This window comes from Chrysochloris asiatica, unplaced genomic scaffold, assembly GCF_000296735.1.
Source record: "Chrysochloris asiatica unplaced genomic scaffold, ChrAsi1.0 scaffold00037, whole genome shotgun sequence".
NCBI lineage: Eukaryota > Metazoa > Chordata > Mammalia > Afrosoricida > Chrysochloridae > Chrysochloris > Chrysochloris asiatica.
In genome coordinates, this window is record NW_006408555.1 from 23,104,887 (window position 1) to 23,124,847 (window position 19,961).

The 19,961-nt window shown below is 44.8% G+C and overlaps 1 protein-coding gene across 1 annotated transcript in view; it reads left to right on the forward strand.

Annotated features, from left to right (window-relative positions):
- RANBP10 (RAN binding protein 10) overlaps positions 1 to 19,961 on the forward strand; it is a 64,811-nt gene that overhangs the window by 12,418 nt on the left and 32,432 nt on the right. Inside the window, exon 3 of the mRNA XM_006860240.1 lies at positions 10,949 to 11,001. Coding sequence (XP_006860302.1) covers positions 10,949 to 11,001 — 53 coding nt within the window. The remainder of the gene's footprint in view (positions 1 to 10,948; positions 11,002 to 19,961) is intronic.

Genomic DNA, 19,961 nt, shown 5'->3' on the forward strand with positions numbered 1-19,961 from the left:
TACTGACACCCAGAGGTGGCTTGGTGTCTGGGCGTGAGTATCAGCCTCCTCAGGCTGCTCTACCCTCAGATTAGCCGCTTGAGTTCTTAAGTTGAGCCTGGGGTTTGTACAGAGATTCCCAGGCCATCTGTTAATTGCACACCATGTCACCTGAGGGACAGAGAGTCTGAAGACAAGTGTAGCCTCTGGAGGAGGTAGGTGGTGACGGCTCCCCTGTGGAGAGGCCTAAGCAAATTGTTTTGTTTTTTTAAATAGATAATATTTTATCATGTTTTTGGTGGAGGTTTACACAGGTTAGTTTCCCATTCAATAAATTCTACACAAATTGTTTGGTGACATTGCTTACATTGTGAAGAATCATAATGCATGGACATTTGTATTGTGTCCATTCTAGTGGTTTTGTTTCCATTAATCTAGTGTCCCTGCTCCCCTTACACTGTCATCTTTATTTTAAAATAATTGTTGGCCATTTGGAAATGGTGTGTAATTAGATAGGTGATTTTTTTTTTTTAATATTTTATTGTGAATTATATGATAGTTTACATGGGAGAACTTTAGTTTTACATTCATTCCATCTTATATCATCTCACTGCCATGGTTCCAATCCCCTCCATGCATCATCAACCACCCAAAGGGTATATCCCAGAAACCCGCTCCCTATACTTCCCCCTCCTCCCCCCAGTTTTCGGCCCACAGTCCCTTTCTCTCTCTGGGTCCAAGGTCCCCAGTCATTTCATCACTCCACGTCATCATCTCTTTCTCTATCTCAGGCATTTCTGTTTCTCTGGGTAGGGTCCCGCTCTTGGCTCTTCTCTGTTGATGGTCCCAGAGGCCTCCGCTGATAAGTGATTATTTTTAAAGCATCATAAGCAAATTGTGTTTTGAGCAAATAGGCATTAGTGATTCCTGTTTTGCTGGAAAGTTGTGGAACCGAAGCCTTTTTATGGTGGTCAAGCATAACCCTTCCTGTGTAACTGTTGACTTACCATATATACACCTAACCTCTGTCAGATGCTTGAGTGAAGCCGTTTTCCCTGTGTTGGTATGAAAATATTGCCTAACTGATCACTTTGTCCAGACACTGCCCTGGAAAATGGAGGAAGAAAGCAAACTCAGTTCTTCTCCGAGCCTTTGAGTAGTGGGAGGTTGAGGCCACCTCCAAGCCATACATCTGGTCCCAGACTTTGTCATGTGCTGACTGTGAGGCCTGCACATAGAAGCCAGATGGCTTCATGGTGAAAGGGTGGCTTGGCATGGGGAAATGGACCCTTGTTGACCTCTCATTTCCTCTAGTCTATTGTGAGACCTTGTCCCTGGGAAAACTCTTTAGCTTAGTGAGGACTTGCTTCTGAGTATTCCTTAGCTGGCTGCTTGTGGCTCTTAGTGGTCTTTATAGAAGGTTGGTTAGTGGTGGCGGAGGGGGTGATGTACTGTGGCGTCGGTTCTGACTCATAGCAACCCTGTATAGGGTTTTCGAGGTTGTAAATCTTTGTTATTGGTGTTAAGTGCTGTTGAGTTTGTTCTGACTCACAGTGACCCTGTATAGGGTTTCTGAGGAACAGCTGATGAGTTTGAACCACCAGACTTGTGGTTCAAACCGACCTTTCGGTCCAGTGCATTATCCTACATTATTGCTGTTATTGTTGTTAAGAGCCACTGAGTCAGCTCCAACTCATAGCAACCCTGTACAAAGTTTTCAAAGAGCAGCTAGTGAGTTTTGTTTTTTTTTAAGAACTTGGGCCTAATGCTATGTATCCTACAGTGGTAAGCCCAGGTTATTCCAGAAACTTTCTAGAGACCTAATTCACATGCCATTAAATTGACTATTTTAAAGTGTATGATTCAGTAGTTTTCAGTCTATTTACAGAGTAGTGCAACATTACCCCTACCTAATTCTAGAACATTTCCATCACCCCAAAAAGAAACCTCATCTCATTAGCAATCACTCTGCACTTCCCTTCGTCCACCCAATCTCTGGTAACCACTAATCTACTGTTTGTTTCTCAAGATTTATTAATTCTGGACATTTCATATCAATAAAATCCTACTAAGTGGCCTTTTGTGTCTTGTCTTCTTTCACTTAGCATAACATTCTCAAGGTTCATTCATTATGTTGTAGTGTGTTGTTGTTGTTGTTGTTGTTATGTGCCATCGAGTGTGTAGCCGAACTTTATTCCTTTTTATGAGTGAAATATTCTGTTATACAACAATTTGTTTTTATTCACTCATCAGTTAATGGCCATTTGGATTGTTAATACTTTTTGACTATTGTAAATAATGCTATTATGAATGTTTGTTCATATATAGTTTTTTTATGTGGATATAAATTTCAATTTTTTAAAAATATTATATACCTAGGAGTGGAATTGCTGGGTCAAATGGTAATTCTTCTGTTGAACTTTTTTGAGAAACTGCAAACTCTTTCCATAGTGGTTGCACCATTTTACAGTCTTAGCAACTACACACCGGGTACCAGTGGCTCCACATCCTTGCACTTTATTTTCAAATTTGTTGAGTATAGCCATCTTAGTGTGGGTGTTAGGGAATGCGGTGGCTCCATATGATAAGCAATGGATTACGGACCGCAAGGTCTGTAGTGAGAGCTCGCCAGCCGCTCCACAGGAGAAAGATGGGGCTTTCTGCTCCCATGAAGATTTAGAGCTTAGAAAACCCTATACATGGTTTCTCTGAATCGGAACCAACTCGATGGCACTTAACAACAACAGAGTCGGTGTAAAGTAGTATGACCTTGTGGTTTTGATTACATCTCCCAAATGACTAATAGAGTTGATCATCTTTTTATATGTTTCTTGTTGTTGTTGGGTGCCATAGAGTCGGTACCAACTCATAGCAACCCTGTGCACAACAGAACAAAACACTGCCCAGTCCTGGGCCAACCTCACTATTATTGCCACATTTGAGCCCATTGATGCTGCCACTTTGTCAATCCATCTCGCTGGGGTTCTTCCTCTTTTTCTCTGACCCTCCACCTTGTTGTTAAGTGCCGTTGAGTCGGTTCCGACCCATAATAACCCTGAACAGGGTTTCCAAGGCTATAAATCTTTATGGGAGCAGAAAGCCTCATCTTTATCCCATGGAGCAGCTAGTAGTTTCTTTTGACCTTGTGGTTCACAGCCCAATTCGTAACCACTACGCTACCAGAGCTCCTTACCAAACATGATATCCTTCTCCAGTGATTGGTCCCCCTGACAATATATCCAAAGTATGAGAGACGAAGTTTGGCCATCCTGGCCTCCAAAGAGCACTCTGGGTGCACTTCTTCCAACACAGATCTGTTTATTCATGTGTTTATTGTCCTGATAATCTGCTTCCAAAAGAATCACAGCCTTGAAAACCCTGTGGAGCAGTATCTATACATGGGGTTATCATGAATCAAAATAATTTAATGGCAACAAACAACAACAACATTGGTCATTTGTGTATCTTCTTTGGAAAAATGTCTGTTTAAATCCTTTGCTCATTTTAAAATTGACTTTTTGTTGCTTTGTAAAAGATCCCCCATCTGTGTGTCCAAGAAACCTGTATGCCAGGGATTGGGACTACGTGTGGTACTGGGCAGAGGCCCAAGCCCTTATGAACAGGGTGTCTAAGATAGGGAAACCTACTTGTGCACATTGGGTTGGTTAGGCAGGGCAGTTGGGACCCTTTGCTGCTTGGTCAGCGTAGGCGTTAAGGGCATGGAGACTGTCTTTTGGCAGCCTCTACCATTTAAAGTCCACCACTTGTCTGTCAGTTTGTCATACTGTGGTGGCTTGTGAGTTGCTGTGATTCTGAAAGCTATGCCACTGGTATTTTAAATACCAGCAGGGTGACCCATGGTGGACAGGTTCAGATGAGCTTCCAGACGAAGACAGACTAGAAAGGAGTGATGAACTACTTCAGAATATTTAATCACTGAAAACCTTATGGATAGCAGAGAAACACTGTCAGATATAGTGCCAGAAAATGAGCCCCTCAGGTTGGAAGGCACTCAAAATGCGACTGGGGAAGAGCTGTCTCCTCAAAGTAGAGTTGACCGTGTTGATGCGAATGGAGTAAAGCATGTGGGAGAAAAGCCCGCGGGACCTTCATTTGCTGGAGCACAACTCAAACATCCATTGAAAGTCGGAACATGGAATGTACGAAGTATGAATCTGAGAAAATTGGAAGTTGTCAAAGTGAAATGGAACACATAAACATTGATATCTTAGGCATTAGTGAGCTGAAATAGACTGGTATTGGCCATTTTGAATCTGATGCTTGAGAAGGATCTCATGTTTGTTAAGGTGGAGGGTCAGAGAAAAAGAGTAAGACCCCCAACAAGATGGATTGGCCAAGTGGCAACATCGATGGACTCAAGCGTGGCAACAGTAGTGAGATTGGCCCAGGATCAGACAGTGTTTCCTTCTGCTGTGCATAAGGTTGCTATGAGTCAGTACCGACTCAATGGCACCTAACAACAAAAATACATTTAAAGTCAAGAAACCAATGATTTGGGTTGCTGTTTTTCTTGGTGAATGTGCAGACTTTGATCTAATGGAAGCCTGCCAGTGGACTTACGCAGCTCAGCTCCCATGGTCCTTGACGCTGGTCCCTTCTGGCAGGTCTGTTGGGTGTCCTTAGGAAGCCCTGAGCTGTTCTGTCTAGCTCTAGACTGTATTGATCCACATCTTTGACCTTTAAGGACTCAACTGTGACCCAAAACAAAGCACAGGACAAGTGCCCTTTGGAATTCGCTCTTTGAAGTTCTGTTCTGTTTTGCCTTTTCTTCCCCTTTTCCAGTTCCTGACCCCTGTGGACCAAATTCTCAGGGCCATGTGTTGATCAGTATCTTTTCTCGCTTCCTGCTCAGTGTGATGGATAGCTGGTTTCAGACCAAGGTGGGTTGGTCAGAGCCTTCCTTCCCTGCCTGATAGTTTGGGTGGTAAAGACTGTTTCTCTCCCCGCGCCCCCCAAAACAACTAAAACAAACCAGAGGTGTTGACATCTAGAGGAAGCAGGGGTATTTACTACATATGGGCCACCATGGTGTGAAGACTGATAGTGTTAGGAAAGGTGCATGGGTGTATGCAGCCTGCCAGCGGAAGGAAGTAGTCCAAGATGGAGGAATATAGAAAGGTAAGCCCAAAAGTACTGCCACAAAATTATAGAAATATTTATTAAACGAAAATATCAAAATATGAAGCTGTTGTTTCCGGACATATTCTCCATATAAGTCTATATGCTTGTCTTAAGAATTGTGTTCTTCAACTTGTTTTACAGCAAAACAGCAGTATGGGCATCCTCAAGGGGTTCAAATTGTGTTCCTTTTCAATGTTCTTTGAGTTTGGGGAATAGAACGAAGTCTAAAAGGGCAAGGTTAGGGCTGAAGGGTGGACAATGTAAGGTTTCCTAAGATAATTCTTGTAGGGCAGCCCTTACTATCTTTGAAAAACAAGCAGGTGCATTGTCATGATGGAAAAACATTTCTCAGTACAACTTCTTTGACCTTTTTCTCACCAATGTAGTTATCTATTTTCTTAAAACTTCTTTATAATAAGCCCTTATGATCATCCTGTGTCCTTTGAGAAAATCTATCAAGATGACACCTTTGGAATCCCAAAAAACAGTCGCCATAATCTTCTGAGCAGACCTCTCTGGCTTCAGTTTAACTGGCATAGCAGATCCCTTTGGAAGTTGCTGTTTTGATTGGATCTTTTTGAAGGCTCCTGATGAGACTAAGATGAGTGTATTACTGAGAGAACTTGTCTGCAGCTATCCACTGACTACTGAGACATTTTTAAATACATTTTGTTTGGAATAACGCATGCATGTATGAACTGGAACCTTAGTAGCAATACTTTATAGGTTAATCTCATATGTGGAAAAATTCCCTGCAGAATTACTTATAATAGGAAATAATTGGGATGTTAAGTGTACAGTCACTTGGAAATGGCTACCTTAAGAGGGAATTCCATGTATTCACATTTAAAAAAAAAAAAAGCTTTTATTGTGATTTGAGTGATACTTTACATGGGAGAACATCGGTTTTGCACTCATCCTGTCGTGTTTTGTTTCATTGCAATGATTACAATCCCCTCCATGCATCATCATTTAACAGTATTTGCTTCTATTCCCTGTTTTTTTTGTTTTTTTTGTTTTAAATGTACACAAAAACACTCAGGAATATAATCATTTAAACAACCAAAGGACACATGCTACAAGCCTGCCTCCTGGCTGCCAGCACACAGCCTTTCTTTTTCCATGAGTCTAGAGTCATCAGCTGCTCTGTCTCTCCATGCCAAAACCTCTGCCTCCATCTCTGGTGTCACTGCTTCTCTGGTTAGGGTCCCATGTTCCACTCATGCTCTTCTATCTTGATGGTCTTAGGGTTTTCTGTTCCTGGAATGTAAGATCAACTACTCCCACCTTTATGTTACAAAACTTTGACCTTGTTACAGTTGTGACTATCTCGATTAGTTATGATAATAATTACTCATTATTGATTCCTATCCCCATTTCCTTTCACCAGATCCATCTAGACAAATATGAATTCTATTCAGTGGGGATCCTACCGGCCGCCCCCCCACACACACTCTGAAACTAAACTCCCTCTTGAAAACTTGTAAGCCAGCCACTTTTTGCCTTTATAGCCCCCAATTTTAGGTAGCCAATGTCTAAGTTGCCTGTCCCATCAACCCTGTATACTGAGGGGATATGTTTGATCCTTGATGTGAAGACTCCTTCCCTCTCAGTTGGTATTTTGAACTACTACATCTATAAGTATAGGTCAAGTTAATCAAAGTGTAGCAATTTACACCTGCTTTCTTTATTAAATTTCTTTATCTTCCTCTGGTCGAGCTTTGGTCATCAAACCATCGAAGCTAGGTCAAATGGGTACTATCTGCAAGTTTAGGTATTCTTATGCATCTCCCCCCATTTATATTAGCTGGACGCTTCACTCTCAGCTGTAGCCCCTGTGGCTAGGTAGATGTCCATGGGCTCAGGCGTTCCCAAGTCTCCCCAGACTTCCAGCCAACCAGTCCTTCCTCTACTTTGTCATCTTAAGGTCGATAGGAGTCTTTGGAATGTGGTCCGAATCAACCCATATCTTCATTACTGACTCCTCCTGTCCCCCATGTAATTACTTTTTGTTGATAGATGTCCTTGAGTCTGTATCCACTGATAGTGTCCCAGTGTAACAGATGAACTGCCCCATAGGGTTTCCTAGACTGTAATCTTTATGAGAACAGTTCATCAGGTCTTTCTCCCTTATAGCTGCTGGGTGGGTTCTAACTGCCAAACTTTTAACAGCCGAATTCTTAATTGTTGTGCCACCAGAATTCTTTAATTGAGTTGAAATCTACTTGATAGCATCAAACAGCGTCATTTGAAATAAAGGTTCTGAAGATCATGTAGAAATTTGGGAGATCTTATATGTTGGAATCCTGGTGTGGCACTGTGGGTTAATGCGTCAGACTGCAAAGTCCTTTGAACTGCAAGGTCAGTGGGTCAAACTCACCAGCTGCTCCTTGGAAACCCTAGACAGGGTCGCTATAGGTCAGAATCGACTGGATGGCACTTCACAACAACATATGTTGTTGTTGTTAAGTGCCGTTGGGTCGGTTCGGACTCATAGTGATACTGTATAGGGTTTCTGAAGCTTAAATCTTTGTGGGAGCAGAAAAACCTCATCTTTCTCCCAAGGAGCAGCTGGCGGGCTCTAACCTCAGACCTTGTGGTTCGTGGTCTATACTTATTGCTTATCGTATTGAACCAGCGTACTCGCTATGTAATGATAAGTGTGTGTCTGTGTGTTGCGGGGAGTGGTCGGGTGATTATTATGTTGGGTATCATCAAGTCATTTCTAATAGCAACACTGTACAGCACTGTAACAGAATGAAACACTGCCCAGTCCTGCGCTGTCCTCACAATCGTTGTATTTGAGCCTGTTGTAGTCCCGGTGTCAATCCATATCATTGAGGGTCATTTTTGTTTACCTTTTCTACTTTACCAAACTGGCTAGCCTTCTCCAGGGGACTAGTCCCTCTGGATAACATGTCCAAAAGACATGAGGCCATCTTTGCTTCTAAGGTGCTGTCTTCTGGCTGTATTTCTTTCAAGATAGCTCTGTTTGTTCTTCTGGCAGAACATGGTATACTCAGTATTTTTTGTCAAAACTATAATTCATGTATTAAGTATTATGTCTTTTCTTTTAACTCAATTCGTTTGAAGCAATCATAAAATTGTTAACACTACTATTTGTGATTAGATGATGATATTTAAGTTTTTGAAAGGGATAAGGGGGCTCTTGTTTTTTGGGTCCTTGGTGGCTGGGAGGCTCTTGGCTTGCTCTCCTGACTTCTCTTGGTGGGTCTTCCTGGCTCTACCTGTTTTGCTGCTGCTTATCTGAAAAAGCTTGAGAAGCCAGATAGCCAAGGTTATTAGAACGAGATTATTGGCAAGTGATTCTGACTCACGGTGGCCCTTTGTGTGTCAGAATAGAACTATGCTCCGTAGGATTTTCAGTGGCTGAGTTTTCCAAAAGTAAATTGCCAGGCCTTTCTTCCAAGGTGCTTCTGGCTGGACTTAAACTGCCAACTTAGGGTAAACACTGGACTACTAACTGGAAGATTAAATCCACCAGTTGCTCCATGGGGGAAAATGAGGCTGTCTGCTCCTGTAAAAATGTACAGTCTCACAAACTTTATATAGAGTTGCTATGAGTCAGAATGGACTCAATGGCACATTTTGTTGTTTTAAGTTTGTTAGAAGTGGGTCTAAAATGTAAACATAGAGATGTGGGTCTTCTGTACACAAAGTGTCCTTGATCAGTGATTCCTATCGCCTTCTTCTGGAAACATTCTTTGTGAACGAACAATGTGTAGAAAGGGTCCTGAAGAGCACGCGGCAAGTTCCTTTCCTCTCTCCGTACCCCGGGCAGCATACCTGGTCTGCTGTGGGAAGTCTTGTTATTGAGGTACATGAACACTTAGTAGCAGCAAGTGCTGGTGATTTCATTAGACTGTTCCAAGGTCCAGGTGGACATGGGCACAGATAGATCAGGCACAACAAAACCAGACCCCTGAGAAGTTACATAGGATTGAGTTCCTAACTTGTGCCTCACCAGTTTTGGTGACAATTTTAAAGGGTTAGATGAAGAAATGACAACATGACTGATTCACAATAGGTAATTGGTGCTGAGTTACTGACAGTTTGAGGGAGTGTATGCCCCTTCCTAAGGGAAATGATTTATCTTAAACATGGTTGTTGTTTTCAATGACATTTTGTCACTGGAAGGCTAGGACTGAGAAGGCAAGGCCGAAACCATTCATTCTGTGTTCTCAGATCTTTGGATTGACATTAGTATCTTTTAAGTATCTGAACTTGGGTGTCAGAAATTTGCTTCATATCTGTGACTTCAGTCTGCTCAGTAAACATTGAGCTTAGGCCTCTGTGTCTCTCAAGTCCGTGACTCAGTGTGAGGGACATACTGTCCAAGTTCCTACTCTTGTGGGGCTATAAAGCTAATGGTGAGGGTACCTGCAGATAATCCAGGCTCCAGGTCCTGGGGGTGCTTTTGTGTCTGGGGGAGCCCAACTTGATTCCTGTCTCTGGGACTAGGAGTGGGCACACTTCACCTTGTGTGGCGGTGACCTGTCACTGCACAGGGACTATAGGCTTGAGAAGAATGACTGACTGTCTGTTGACCCCTGCTCAAGGTTGAGATTCAGTTTGACAAGAACTGTGTAGTGCAAGGGACTGGCCTCTACTAATCAACCTTACAGAGGGCAGTGGGTCTTGTTTCTGTCTGCTGTCTCTAGGACAACTCCTTTAGCATTGATTAGTTGTAATAAAATGGATTGGAGAGAACACAGACAGGTGAAGGAGGGGGAGATGTAGAAAGCTATCAGTAGTTCATTCCATCCAGGCTATGGTGAGTAGGGTGCAGACTCAGAATCTCGTGCCCCCTGGATAGTCCATGTCTGGCCATTTTTTGTTCTGTACCCACTTGACCTAGATCTTCTTCTACACAGCCAATTACTGTGGGCTTGCTCACACTTAATATTGTAACTCACATGTTACTGTCCCTAAGGTTACCCCTTAGTTCTTTTGGTTGGTGTTTTTTGAGTGTTCTGGGTGTTTCAACTACCTGTTGACTGTATATGTGGTTCTTATCAGCATCTAGTATGGGGTTCTACTGTTTTATAGCAAATCTTTTAGAAAGTGATGGCTTGTTTCTTTTATTTCTGAATTTTTGGGGAAATAGCTCACTATTTCCTTGTGTACTACAAGCATTTGATGAAAATAATGTTCATTTCCTTTTTGGACCTGTCCTCTCATGAGTGCCACAAAGATCTTTGATAGAGTTGTAGCTGCATAGGCCTCACACTGTGGTGGACAGCTTAGTTCCTTAGGCACCTGGGGCAGGAGGAAGGAGGTGGTCTCTGGGGCCTCATACAGTACCATCTTTGTACCCCAGCTTTGGAAGAGAGCTAGCTTTGAATGGTCTGGATAATTAGTGGGTTCTGCGACACCCAGAGAAGAAACTTAGAATGATCCCATACACATCCCGCCTGACTGTACCTTTTCCGTGGCCTGTCGCTCTGCCAAGCACTACTAGGACTGAACTGCTTACTGTAGGCACTTCTTCTGAATAGATTGTGTTGCCTTCTCTGGAGCCAGAAAACGAAGGAATTGGAAGCAGTGAAACATCAGGAAACTTTCCTCTGAAACTGAAGCCAGTTGTTCATGGTTACGGGCACTACCTCTTGTTTCTTTGGCTGCTTAAGGCATTAAGGTGTTTTCCATTAGGAAATCAAAATGTTACTGCTCTCCAAGAACCACTAATATGTTAAAAGAATATCACATTTATTGCTTTTCCTGTTCTTTTAACCAAGAAATATTTGAGAAGCGAGATACATAATAATTTTCTAACTAAAAATTATGTTTGTGTGCTTTTTTGAAGGTACATGGGAATAGGACTCTCAGCTCAAGGCGTCAACATGAACAGACTTCCTGGTGAGTCATTGGTTAAGAGAGCATTTGTTCTGCTCTCCTGATCCATTTTGTGATGAGACTCATGGTGACAGCTATGAGGCTAGAGAAGACTTTGTTAGTGGATGCCTGCCTCAAGCCACACTGTTGGGTGGAGGATCCTGAAAAGTGGCCAGTGGACTGAGATGGTATAGGCTTCCATTCCAAAAATTAATTGGCAAATGATTGTCGCTCATGGAATTTGAACTGTTTGCATCACAACCAAGTGACCTGTGCTTGCTCCCAGTGGGGATACGCCTCAGTAACCCTTACTCTCATTGGCCCTTATTAATCAGCCTGGGAGTCAGGTGTGCACTGTGAGGGAGACTTTTGCTAGTCTTGGCACCTTGTTTCTTCACCATATTTAAGATCAGAGTCTTTATATGACCTCCCACATGTAACATGGTTGAGGTAATTTCTTAATAAAAAGCAGGATGTGAGCAAGATTTGGATTTGATGGTCAGCAGCCTCAAATTAGTGGAATGCTCTGGACCCCACTGATGGGTCTCCTCTACCACTCAGATACCCTTTCAGCTGTCTTCTTCCCAGCAAGTCATGCCTGGTCCTGACTGGGGACAGAAACTTCTCCATCATGAGTTGGTGGGTTCCAGAAGATGTCTCAAGCCCATTTGTTCCTTGGGTGACAGAAGTGACATGGTGTAAGCTGTCCTGGTACCTTCATGGGTCAAACAAAGTCCTGGCCCTCCACTCTTTGTGCCTACGACACAGGGATGACCACTGGCTTTCTCCAAAGAGGTGTGACAATTAAACCTTACACTTTCCAATCTAGGTCTCATATCAACCTCAGTTTTTCTCATGGACTGATTTCAAATACTTTGAAATATAGACTTGCTTAGGATTCAACTAATTGGCAGAATCATTAACTCTATCTCTCTCTCTTTTTTTCTTTTTTCCTTCAATCTGATTAAAAACTGATCTTTCTATTTTTTGTTCTAAATGTGCTTGCTGAACATTCTCTTTGCTTTGGTGATGCAGAAAAGAGGCATTTCTAGGATTAGTCTTCACAAGTAACTATTGAATAACAGTGAAAACAACCCTGAATACTGGTTAAGATAATACATTTTTGTTCATCTATACAAAGCAGTATAGGAGGCTCTACGCATAATGTTTCTGGATAATCTCTAGGATATACTGCTAAGTGAAAAATGCAAGTTATAGAGCAAATATGCTACCACATGTGCAAAAAATAGGAAGACGAATATATGTGTGTCTATTAGTACATATATAGAACATGTTTGGAGAACTACAGACAATTTTATAATATTGACTGCCCCTTGGGAAGGGGCAGGGTGGCTGGGAAGGAGATCTTTTGCTTTCATAGTTTTAAAACTGTTTTTTTCTTTGCAAATATCTGATCTTTTTAAACAATTTTAATAAGACTAAAAACAAACACGAGTAAACGTCCTTGCTTTGAGAAGCCCTCATGTCTGACCGACTTCCAGTTGTTTTGACGTTTGACCTGTGGCCATAGGCTGGGCATGGTGTTCTGGGTTCCATCTGCTCTTCCTTATTTTGTAAAGACTGTTTTTACATGGCCCATTGAGTTTGGATCCATGGAGTGGAGTAGACAAGGGATAGGAGGTGCTCAGGCCAATCTTAATAAGATAGGTTTTTCGACCTCTTGGGGCTGGTCTGAGGTCAGCTGCTTGTCAGGTACTTGGACATTGATAATGTAAAATTGTAGGAAAATTCATTTTGGACCCATGTAACATCAGATCTGACCCAAGCACAAAGAATGCGGCTGGGGGGTGGGGGTGGGGAGAAGGGGCTTGCAGACAGTGGGAGGGGTTTCTTGGTCTCCAGACTTAAACACATCAGAAAAATGGGCACCATTGTTGTATCCTCACCAGTGCATCTCTTTTTGGCAAAAGGAAGGGGCCTAAGTTTAGTGGCTATTGTACTCATTTGTCCTTGATTTTACTCTGTCTGCCAGCTCCTGAGGGCTTTTCCCCACCATATCTGATCATCTTCCTGATTATTCCTTAAGGTGAAAAGTGGGAATCAGATTGCTTCTAGACAGGGCTGCTCCCTGGGTAGGATCGAGGTCCCTGACTTTCACAGGATTTTGGGCTGGCTGAAAGGCTGGGTGTGGAGCATAGGGCATCTATCCCCCGTCAGAAATGATGATAGTGGGCTTTAATCCCAGTACTGGGATTGAAAGATCAGAATCCCCTTTGGTGGTTTCTACTTTCTGGGATCACTTCTTTCTTTTCTGTGATGAGCATGCCTACATTCTCCAAAACCGAGAGTGTTGTGATTCATAAGCAGTTGAACCTGAAACTACTTATGTGCCTTTGGTTGTGCTGGTGTTATGGGGAGTCTTTGAGGGGTTTAAGCAGGAATACGGCCTACCCATATTGACTAGCCAGTGGAAGACTCAGTGGGTGTCTAGGTATCAGCAGCTTTGGAGAGCTATAGGTCCCCTCAGGGCCCCCTCAGCAGGTACAGAGACTGAGGCAGAAGGGGTGCACAGAGCCTGCGGCTGGTTGTGGGGCAGAGTGTCCAGAGAGTTATTCCTCAGTATCTCTTGGCAGCCAGCCTCAATTGCTGAGTGGGAACATGTGTCAGGCTGCTGCTTCAGGAGGCAGTCCACTTTCATCCTGAAAGAGGCTACTAGGTTGAAAAGGGCGCCCTGGTTCCGACTGAAGGAGGCACTGGCTAACTAACCCTTTGGGATAGCCTTTCCAGTGTTTCAGGGAAACATTTGTCCCTGGGATCCCGAGCTATTGGGGAACTGAGACTTCAGGAAGTTCTTGTCTTCGTGGAGAAGCTTGGAAAGCTGCTCTGCGCCACCACTACAGCTTTGAGTGGACAGAAACTGTCCATCCGTGTACTATGCATCTATTGGAGCTGCTGGTTACCAAGACCTCCCCTGGGTTCTAAGCTGTCTGTGCTGAGTGCTTCATAGATATGTATCTTGTTTAGTCAGAACCATGATGAACCTGCTTATTTGTTGGATACCTGCTACTTGTCAGGCACTGAGCCCAGCCCAGGGTAAACAGACAAAGTCTCTGTCCCCATGAACCTCAGCCCAACAAATAACCCTGCATTTGGTCACTCTGCCCTTTGGTCAGTGCTATGATGGACAGTGCAGGGGGCCATGAGAGTGTGCTAGACATGAGCCTCTGTGTGCAAGTGACATCAGGCTGGTATCTGAAGGAGGAGGATGAGTTGGCCAGGCTTGGACTGCCAGGGTAATGGGGAGGTGGGATAGGAAGAAAGGAAGAAGGATCTAGGTTTAGTGAGAGAGTGTGTGGATAGAGGATCACCCTGAGGAAAGAAATATAGACCTACATGACTGATCCTGGATGGTTGGCAGCGCCCGGTGAGGATTGTGGGTTGCACTAGTGTTATGGGGAATCACTAAAGGGGTTCAGTTGTTAAGTGCCATTAAGTTGGCTCCAACCCATAGCAACCCTGTATAGGGCTTATGGTGAGCTTGAACCACCGACTTTGTGGTTCAAACTGACTTTGTAGTTCAGTTCATTAACCCACAGTGCTATATTAGGAATTCAAAGGGTTTCAGTAGGGGTGAGGTATTGGCTTGTAAGACCACAGGGTAGGGGGCAGGGGCAAAGAGACCAGTTAGTTAGGAGACTCATTGTGGTCCAGAAAAGCGTGGTAATAGCTTAAACTAGAGAGAGAGGGAGGATAGGACAGGACTGAGCCCAGTGGGAGATTATTCTGCTGGTTTTGGTGTCTTCAAAGTGGTGGGTGATTAGGCTTCAAGATATTGGGGATGAGCTACAAAGTGTTGGTGATGATTTGTTTCAAGAATGCTTTCATTAATAAAGTGGCCCAGTAATGGCCCTTGTAAATGCCAGCACGTAAATGCCTTGTAAATCTCAGCATCATTAGGAGCAAATGGGAGTACACGAGTCAAGCAGCCCTTGTCTGAGTCAGTCCAAAGAAAGAGATTAACAGGAAGTCCAGCCTTTGCTTGTCCAAGTGCTATTGACAAGAAGTACCTGGTCTTTGACTCTCAACCTTGTTTCTTATGAGCCCTTGGAAGACAGACTTGCGAGGGAGGAGAGGCGCCCGTGGGAATTGAAGCTACATTTTTTACAGTGCCTGATCTGATGGAGTGTTTGAAACAATGACAGACAAGCTTGAGAGAGCCTCAGCCCTTTTTAATGGAATTAAGCACTTTGACTGCAGGTGTAAACTTTCCACCCCAGGTACAAGATTCTCTGACTGCTTCCGTGGCTTTTTCAGGATGAGTAGTGGGTGAAGTGGGTAAAGATAATACCCACCTTGACTGTCATGTGTCTGTCCTCATGTTGACTGTTACCCCCCACCCCCAATTGGGAATTGTTAGAGTTCTCTTTGACTGTGTCCTCCTCCCGAAGTGCCTCTTTTCATCTGGTCCTCCTTTTCCATCCCATTTGTCCCGGCCTCTCCATGAGACTCTTTCCACAGCCTTCTGATTGGACCTTGATCTCATGCCTCTGCCATCCACTCCCTGTACACACTGCTTTTAGGCTTCTGACTCCTTTGTCCAGAGGACACAGTGTCCAAGGGTGCTGCTTAGCTTTGTCATCTTCTGCCTCCTCTGCCCTCTGCAAATGTGCTACAGGCCTTCCCCGCTCTGCCCTTAGGAAGATGTCACTCTTGTCTTGGGCATTCCCTTCCATTTGACCGCTGTGAACCCTTGCTAGCCCCTTCAGCCCTGATCACATCTGTGTGATGGCACTTGTCACCCTGCTTTGGGTGGCTTCTGCACATTTACTCAGCAGTGTCCTCCTTGGGACTCAAGACCACATCTTTTATAATCCCCAGTCACCAGAATGAGCACCATGCTGGGCATGATGCACTCGGGCTGTTCAATGAGGTCTGTCCTGCAACTGTGCTTTGCCTCGACATGATGGGCTTCAGGAAGCCAAGTATTCTGGAACCAGTCTTGAGTCAGGTGCTTGTTGGCTTACAGCCAGAAGCCTTCATTTGGAGCTCAGCCTCACCTCATTCACTGCTTTATGGCCTGTGGGATGGGTTGTGCATGGGGGTTCTGCTAGCACATAGGAGGAGTGCTGTTCCCCTTTGTGTGTTAGTGCTCAGTATGGCTGAACCTGCTGCTGGCTCACGTTTGGTCCTGGGGGGAACAGACCTCTTGGCTTGTTAGTAGTGCAGCACAGTGGTTAAAACACAGTCCCCGAGCCACACTGGCCGCATTTACAACCTGGCTTGGATATTTAACAGCTGTGTTAACTTGGAGTAAGTTAGTTAACGTCTGTGTGTCTCAGTTCCCTCACCTTTAAAATAGGAGCGAAAATAGGACTTAAATATAGGATGGTTATGAGGATTAAATAAGTTAACTGCTGTAGAATGCTTAGAATCCTGTCTGACATGCACACACAAATCCAGTTGTTGAGTTGACTCTTACTCAGGGTGAGCCCATGTGTGTCAGAGTAGAACTGTGCTCCTCAGGGTTTGTAATGACTGGCTTTTCTGAAGTAGATTGCCAGGACTTTCTCCATAGGTACCTCGGGGTGGACTTGATCCTCCAACCTTTACTTTAGCAGCCAAGCAGTTAACTGCTTGCACCACTCATGCACCTACACAGAAAAGAGGTGCACTGTGTTGGGTATGATGCACTTGGGCTGTGGAATAAGGTCTTAATTAAGTATTATTATCAAAAAGGTTTTTATTGTACTTTAAAGAATGACTTTTTACCACCTGAGGAAATACCGAGACATTTAAAGTTCTGCTTTGAATGACTGTAAATCTGAGTGAGGTAGCTACATTTTTCTCAACAGTGCTGTGTTCTGTGTTGTAGTGGACGGGTTTAGGACTTGTTGGCTGGAGTTGAAATATGAAGGAAGCAGGTGGCAACATCAGGATGTTGATGTTTGGAGTGCTTCCTTGTAATTGTACTGAGTCAGTAAGGAAGCTTTGCCTGTAGGACTGTTGGGGGCAGAGAGCAGCCACCTTGGTGGTCTTGCTTTGACCCCGGGGCAGGCAGATGATAACAGATGGCTTCTGTGTGAAGCTCTATTGCTCAGTCTTTCCGGGGAGTAGATGGGTGTGCCTTAGCTTACAGTACCAGAAGTTTCTTTGAAGGATGTAGACATTTTGCTGTTTATTTTTCGTAGGGTAAGGTGTTTGGGCCTCCTTAAGTGTGAAACCAAGGAATAGGTGTGGCTTCAAAATAAGAGTGTCAGAACATCTGTCCAAGGGTGATCTACAGGCAGATGAGTGTACCTGCAGCCCCACCCTCCATGGGTGAGTTGGCAAGGCAGGGCGGGGAAAGGAAGTCAGGCTTGTGGCTGGAGACGGGAGTTTGTGCTTCTCCCAAGCTTAGGCACTCTGAGGAGGATGAAAAAGGACATATGATCATCTTCTGTATCTAGTGCCTCAGACAGGGCCAGGGCAACTGGCTGAATTAGTAGGAGACCCTGCCTACATCACAGCTGGGCAACTGATCACTTCGTCATTCCTGTGGACTAGGCAGCCAAGGCAGACTTTCTTTGATTGGACCTGTCAAAAGAGAAACATCTGGAAGAGGCACAACTGGCCCAACAGCTGTCTGCTTTCTTTTCACGGGATGATCCTGATCACGAAAACAGTTTTCCCCCTCCTCCTAGAGCTTACTTCACCAAGCTTCCTCAGAGTGGGCTGTCAGAGTGCGCTGGGAGGGCTGGCTCCTGATCTGGTTGGCGGGACCAGCAGAAAGCTGCTCCTACTGGGTGGGACACCTTCTGCAAACAGCTGATAGTTCCATCTGTGAGGACCAGGGGATAGGAACAGCAGATGGCAGAGATCAGGGCAGAAACTCGGGGTCCATGCCAGGCTCATGAAGACACAGGCTAGGCCATGTTGATGTGGCAGACACCAGCAGTGACAGAATGATCAACATCCTTCTTCCCAACCTTCCTAAGGGTATAGCACAGGCAATGAAAGGTGTCTGCATGGAGCAAATAACCAATAGCACGTGACTTTACACAGTGAATATTGTGGTGGCGATAGGCTGTCAGTGTGTTTACAGTAGTTGGGAAATTCTGTCTAGCTGTACTCTCTAAATATGGACTGCTTCTGTCCCATTTCATGGAGAATAAGCCCCCACAGTATCTCCCACCAGATCTCCGGTGCTTTGCCAGGCTCAGTCAGGGAGCTACTAAGTCCTCCTGTGAGGGAGGCCATGCTTCTTCCCAGCAGGGAGGACAAGCCATCAGGGTCCCACTGGGCTTCTGGGCTCAGTTTCTTCTCGACACAGGTTATATGTCCTTAGCTCCTGAGGCATGATCGTAGACTCTGTATTGCTCTCCAAAGTTAGTGCCATACTGGGTCTGGGTAAAGGGAAGAACCAGCTGGTGATCTCTCTGCAGCTCAAGCCTGTAGGGTGCCTTGAGGGAGCTCTGTCTGGAGAACTGTCAGCAGAGAGATTCTCTGAGGCCACTGGCACAGCTGCCCAGGAGCATGGCTGTGGGGAGATTGGATTGTAGGCCTGGTGCTGCCTTCCCCTCACTGCCTTCCTTGTTCCATACTTTCTCTATCAGAGTTGTCTTTGTAAGGAGGCCTTTTAGCTTATGTGACAGGTTTCACAGGCATCCAGAACACATGCTGGTGGCAGGTGGACCCAAAGGACAGAAGCTGATCAAAGCCCTTGGTTGTCCAGTGGTAGCTAATGGTATAGGTACCTCAGGGCCCCACCATGGTCCTGGCTGAGGAACTACTTTGAGCTTTTGTAGCCCCTGTTTCCTTGCTTCTCTCTAGGCCAGCAGTGTCCTCGCCCTGTAGCCAGCCAAGCCTGTGCTCCTTTTCAGTGGGCCTCTTTCCTCTCTCTGCGTTACCACAACAGACTCTTCTGAATGAGGCAACTCAGTCAGACCTGGAAATGATTCATCCCGGGAGTAGAGAATCCTTGTCTAGAGTATCCTGTTTTCTCCCAAATACCAGCTCCCATCTATCTATACAGGGTTGCTCTGAGTTAGAACTGGGCACTTCACCACTACCACCACCTACCTATAGCATAGAGGTGATTCTGGGTATAGGGCTGTATTTTTCAGGGCAAGCTAAGTCCTTTGAGATAAAGAGGTTTCATGGACAGCAAAAGGGCCAGCAAAAGTTTGTCAGTGTCTGAAAACAGATTCTTAAGTATCCTCTGGTATGGCTGGAGGCTGGGGCCACATCAGGGTGAATAGAGTGGGGTGGGGACCAGTTATTGTTCAGTCTCTTCCTGGGCAGGAGTCTGTGTCCTGAAAATGCTGGAATATTTTTACATTTATGGGTCTCCTTTAGGGAAAAGTTTTGTGCATGCTGTGTATGTGGTCACAGGTCCTACCTTCCAGGGGTCATCCTGTTGTCCACTGACTTCTCAGAGGTTCTGAAGAAGCTTACTGGGAAACAGGGAAAAGCCACATTAACCACAGAAGAGAGATGCCAAGGCCTGGGAGCGGAGGTTGTACCCAAGTTTTACCAGACAGTACCAACTCTTTCTGTAGCCTAGTCCAATGTGGATGACAGACCCAGTTTGCCCTGTGGAAACCTGAAATGTTGGTGGGTAGCCCTTTCAGATGCCATTTGAGCCATGTTCTTGCCAGATCCAACTGGCCCCATCCTGGCTACCCATGGACCTCTCCTGGCCATCATATCTCCATTTCTTTTAGGATGGGGGTACAGTGTGATCTATGAAAGGTCCCATATTATGGCAGCACTAACTGCATAGTCCCCTCCTGTGCCCATGACTTCAAGCTGATCCAGGGCATACCTAACCTGGTGTCAGAACCAGCTTTTGTCTCCTTTCCTCTTTCCTTGGTTTCTGTGCTGAGCTACTATTTAGAGAAGACCTTGAACCCAGAGCACTACCCACTCCTTTTGCCTGGAGCTACCCATGGCCTCACCTTACAGTTGTATTGATGCTATTCCTGGACCCCAAGAGCGTGGGGCACGGATCTGTGAGTGTCATAATGGAGGTTCTCTGATGTTAC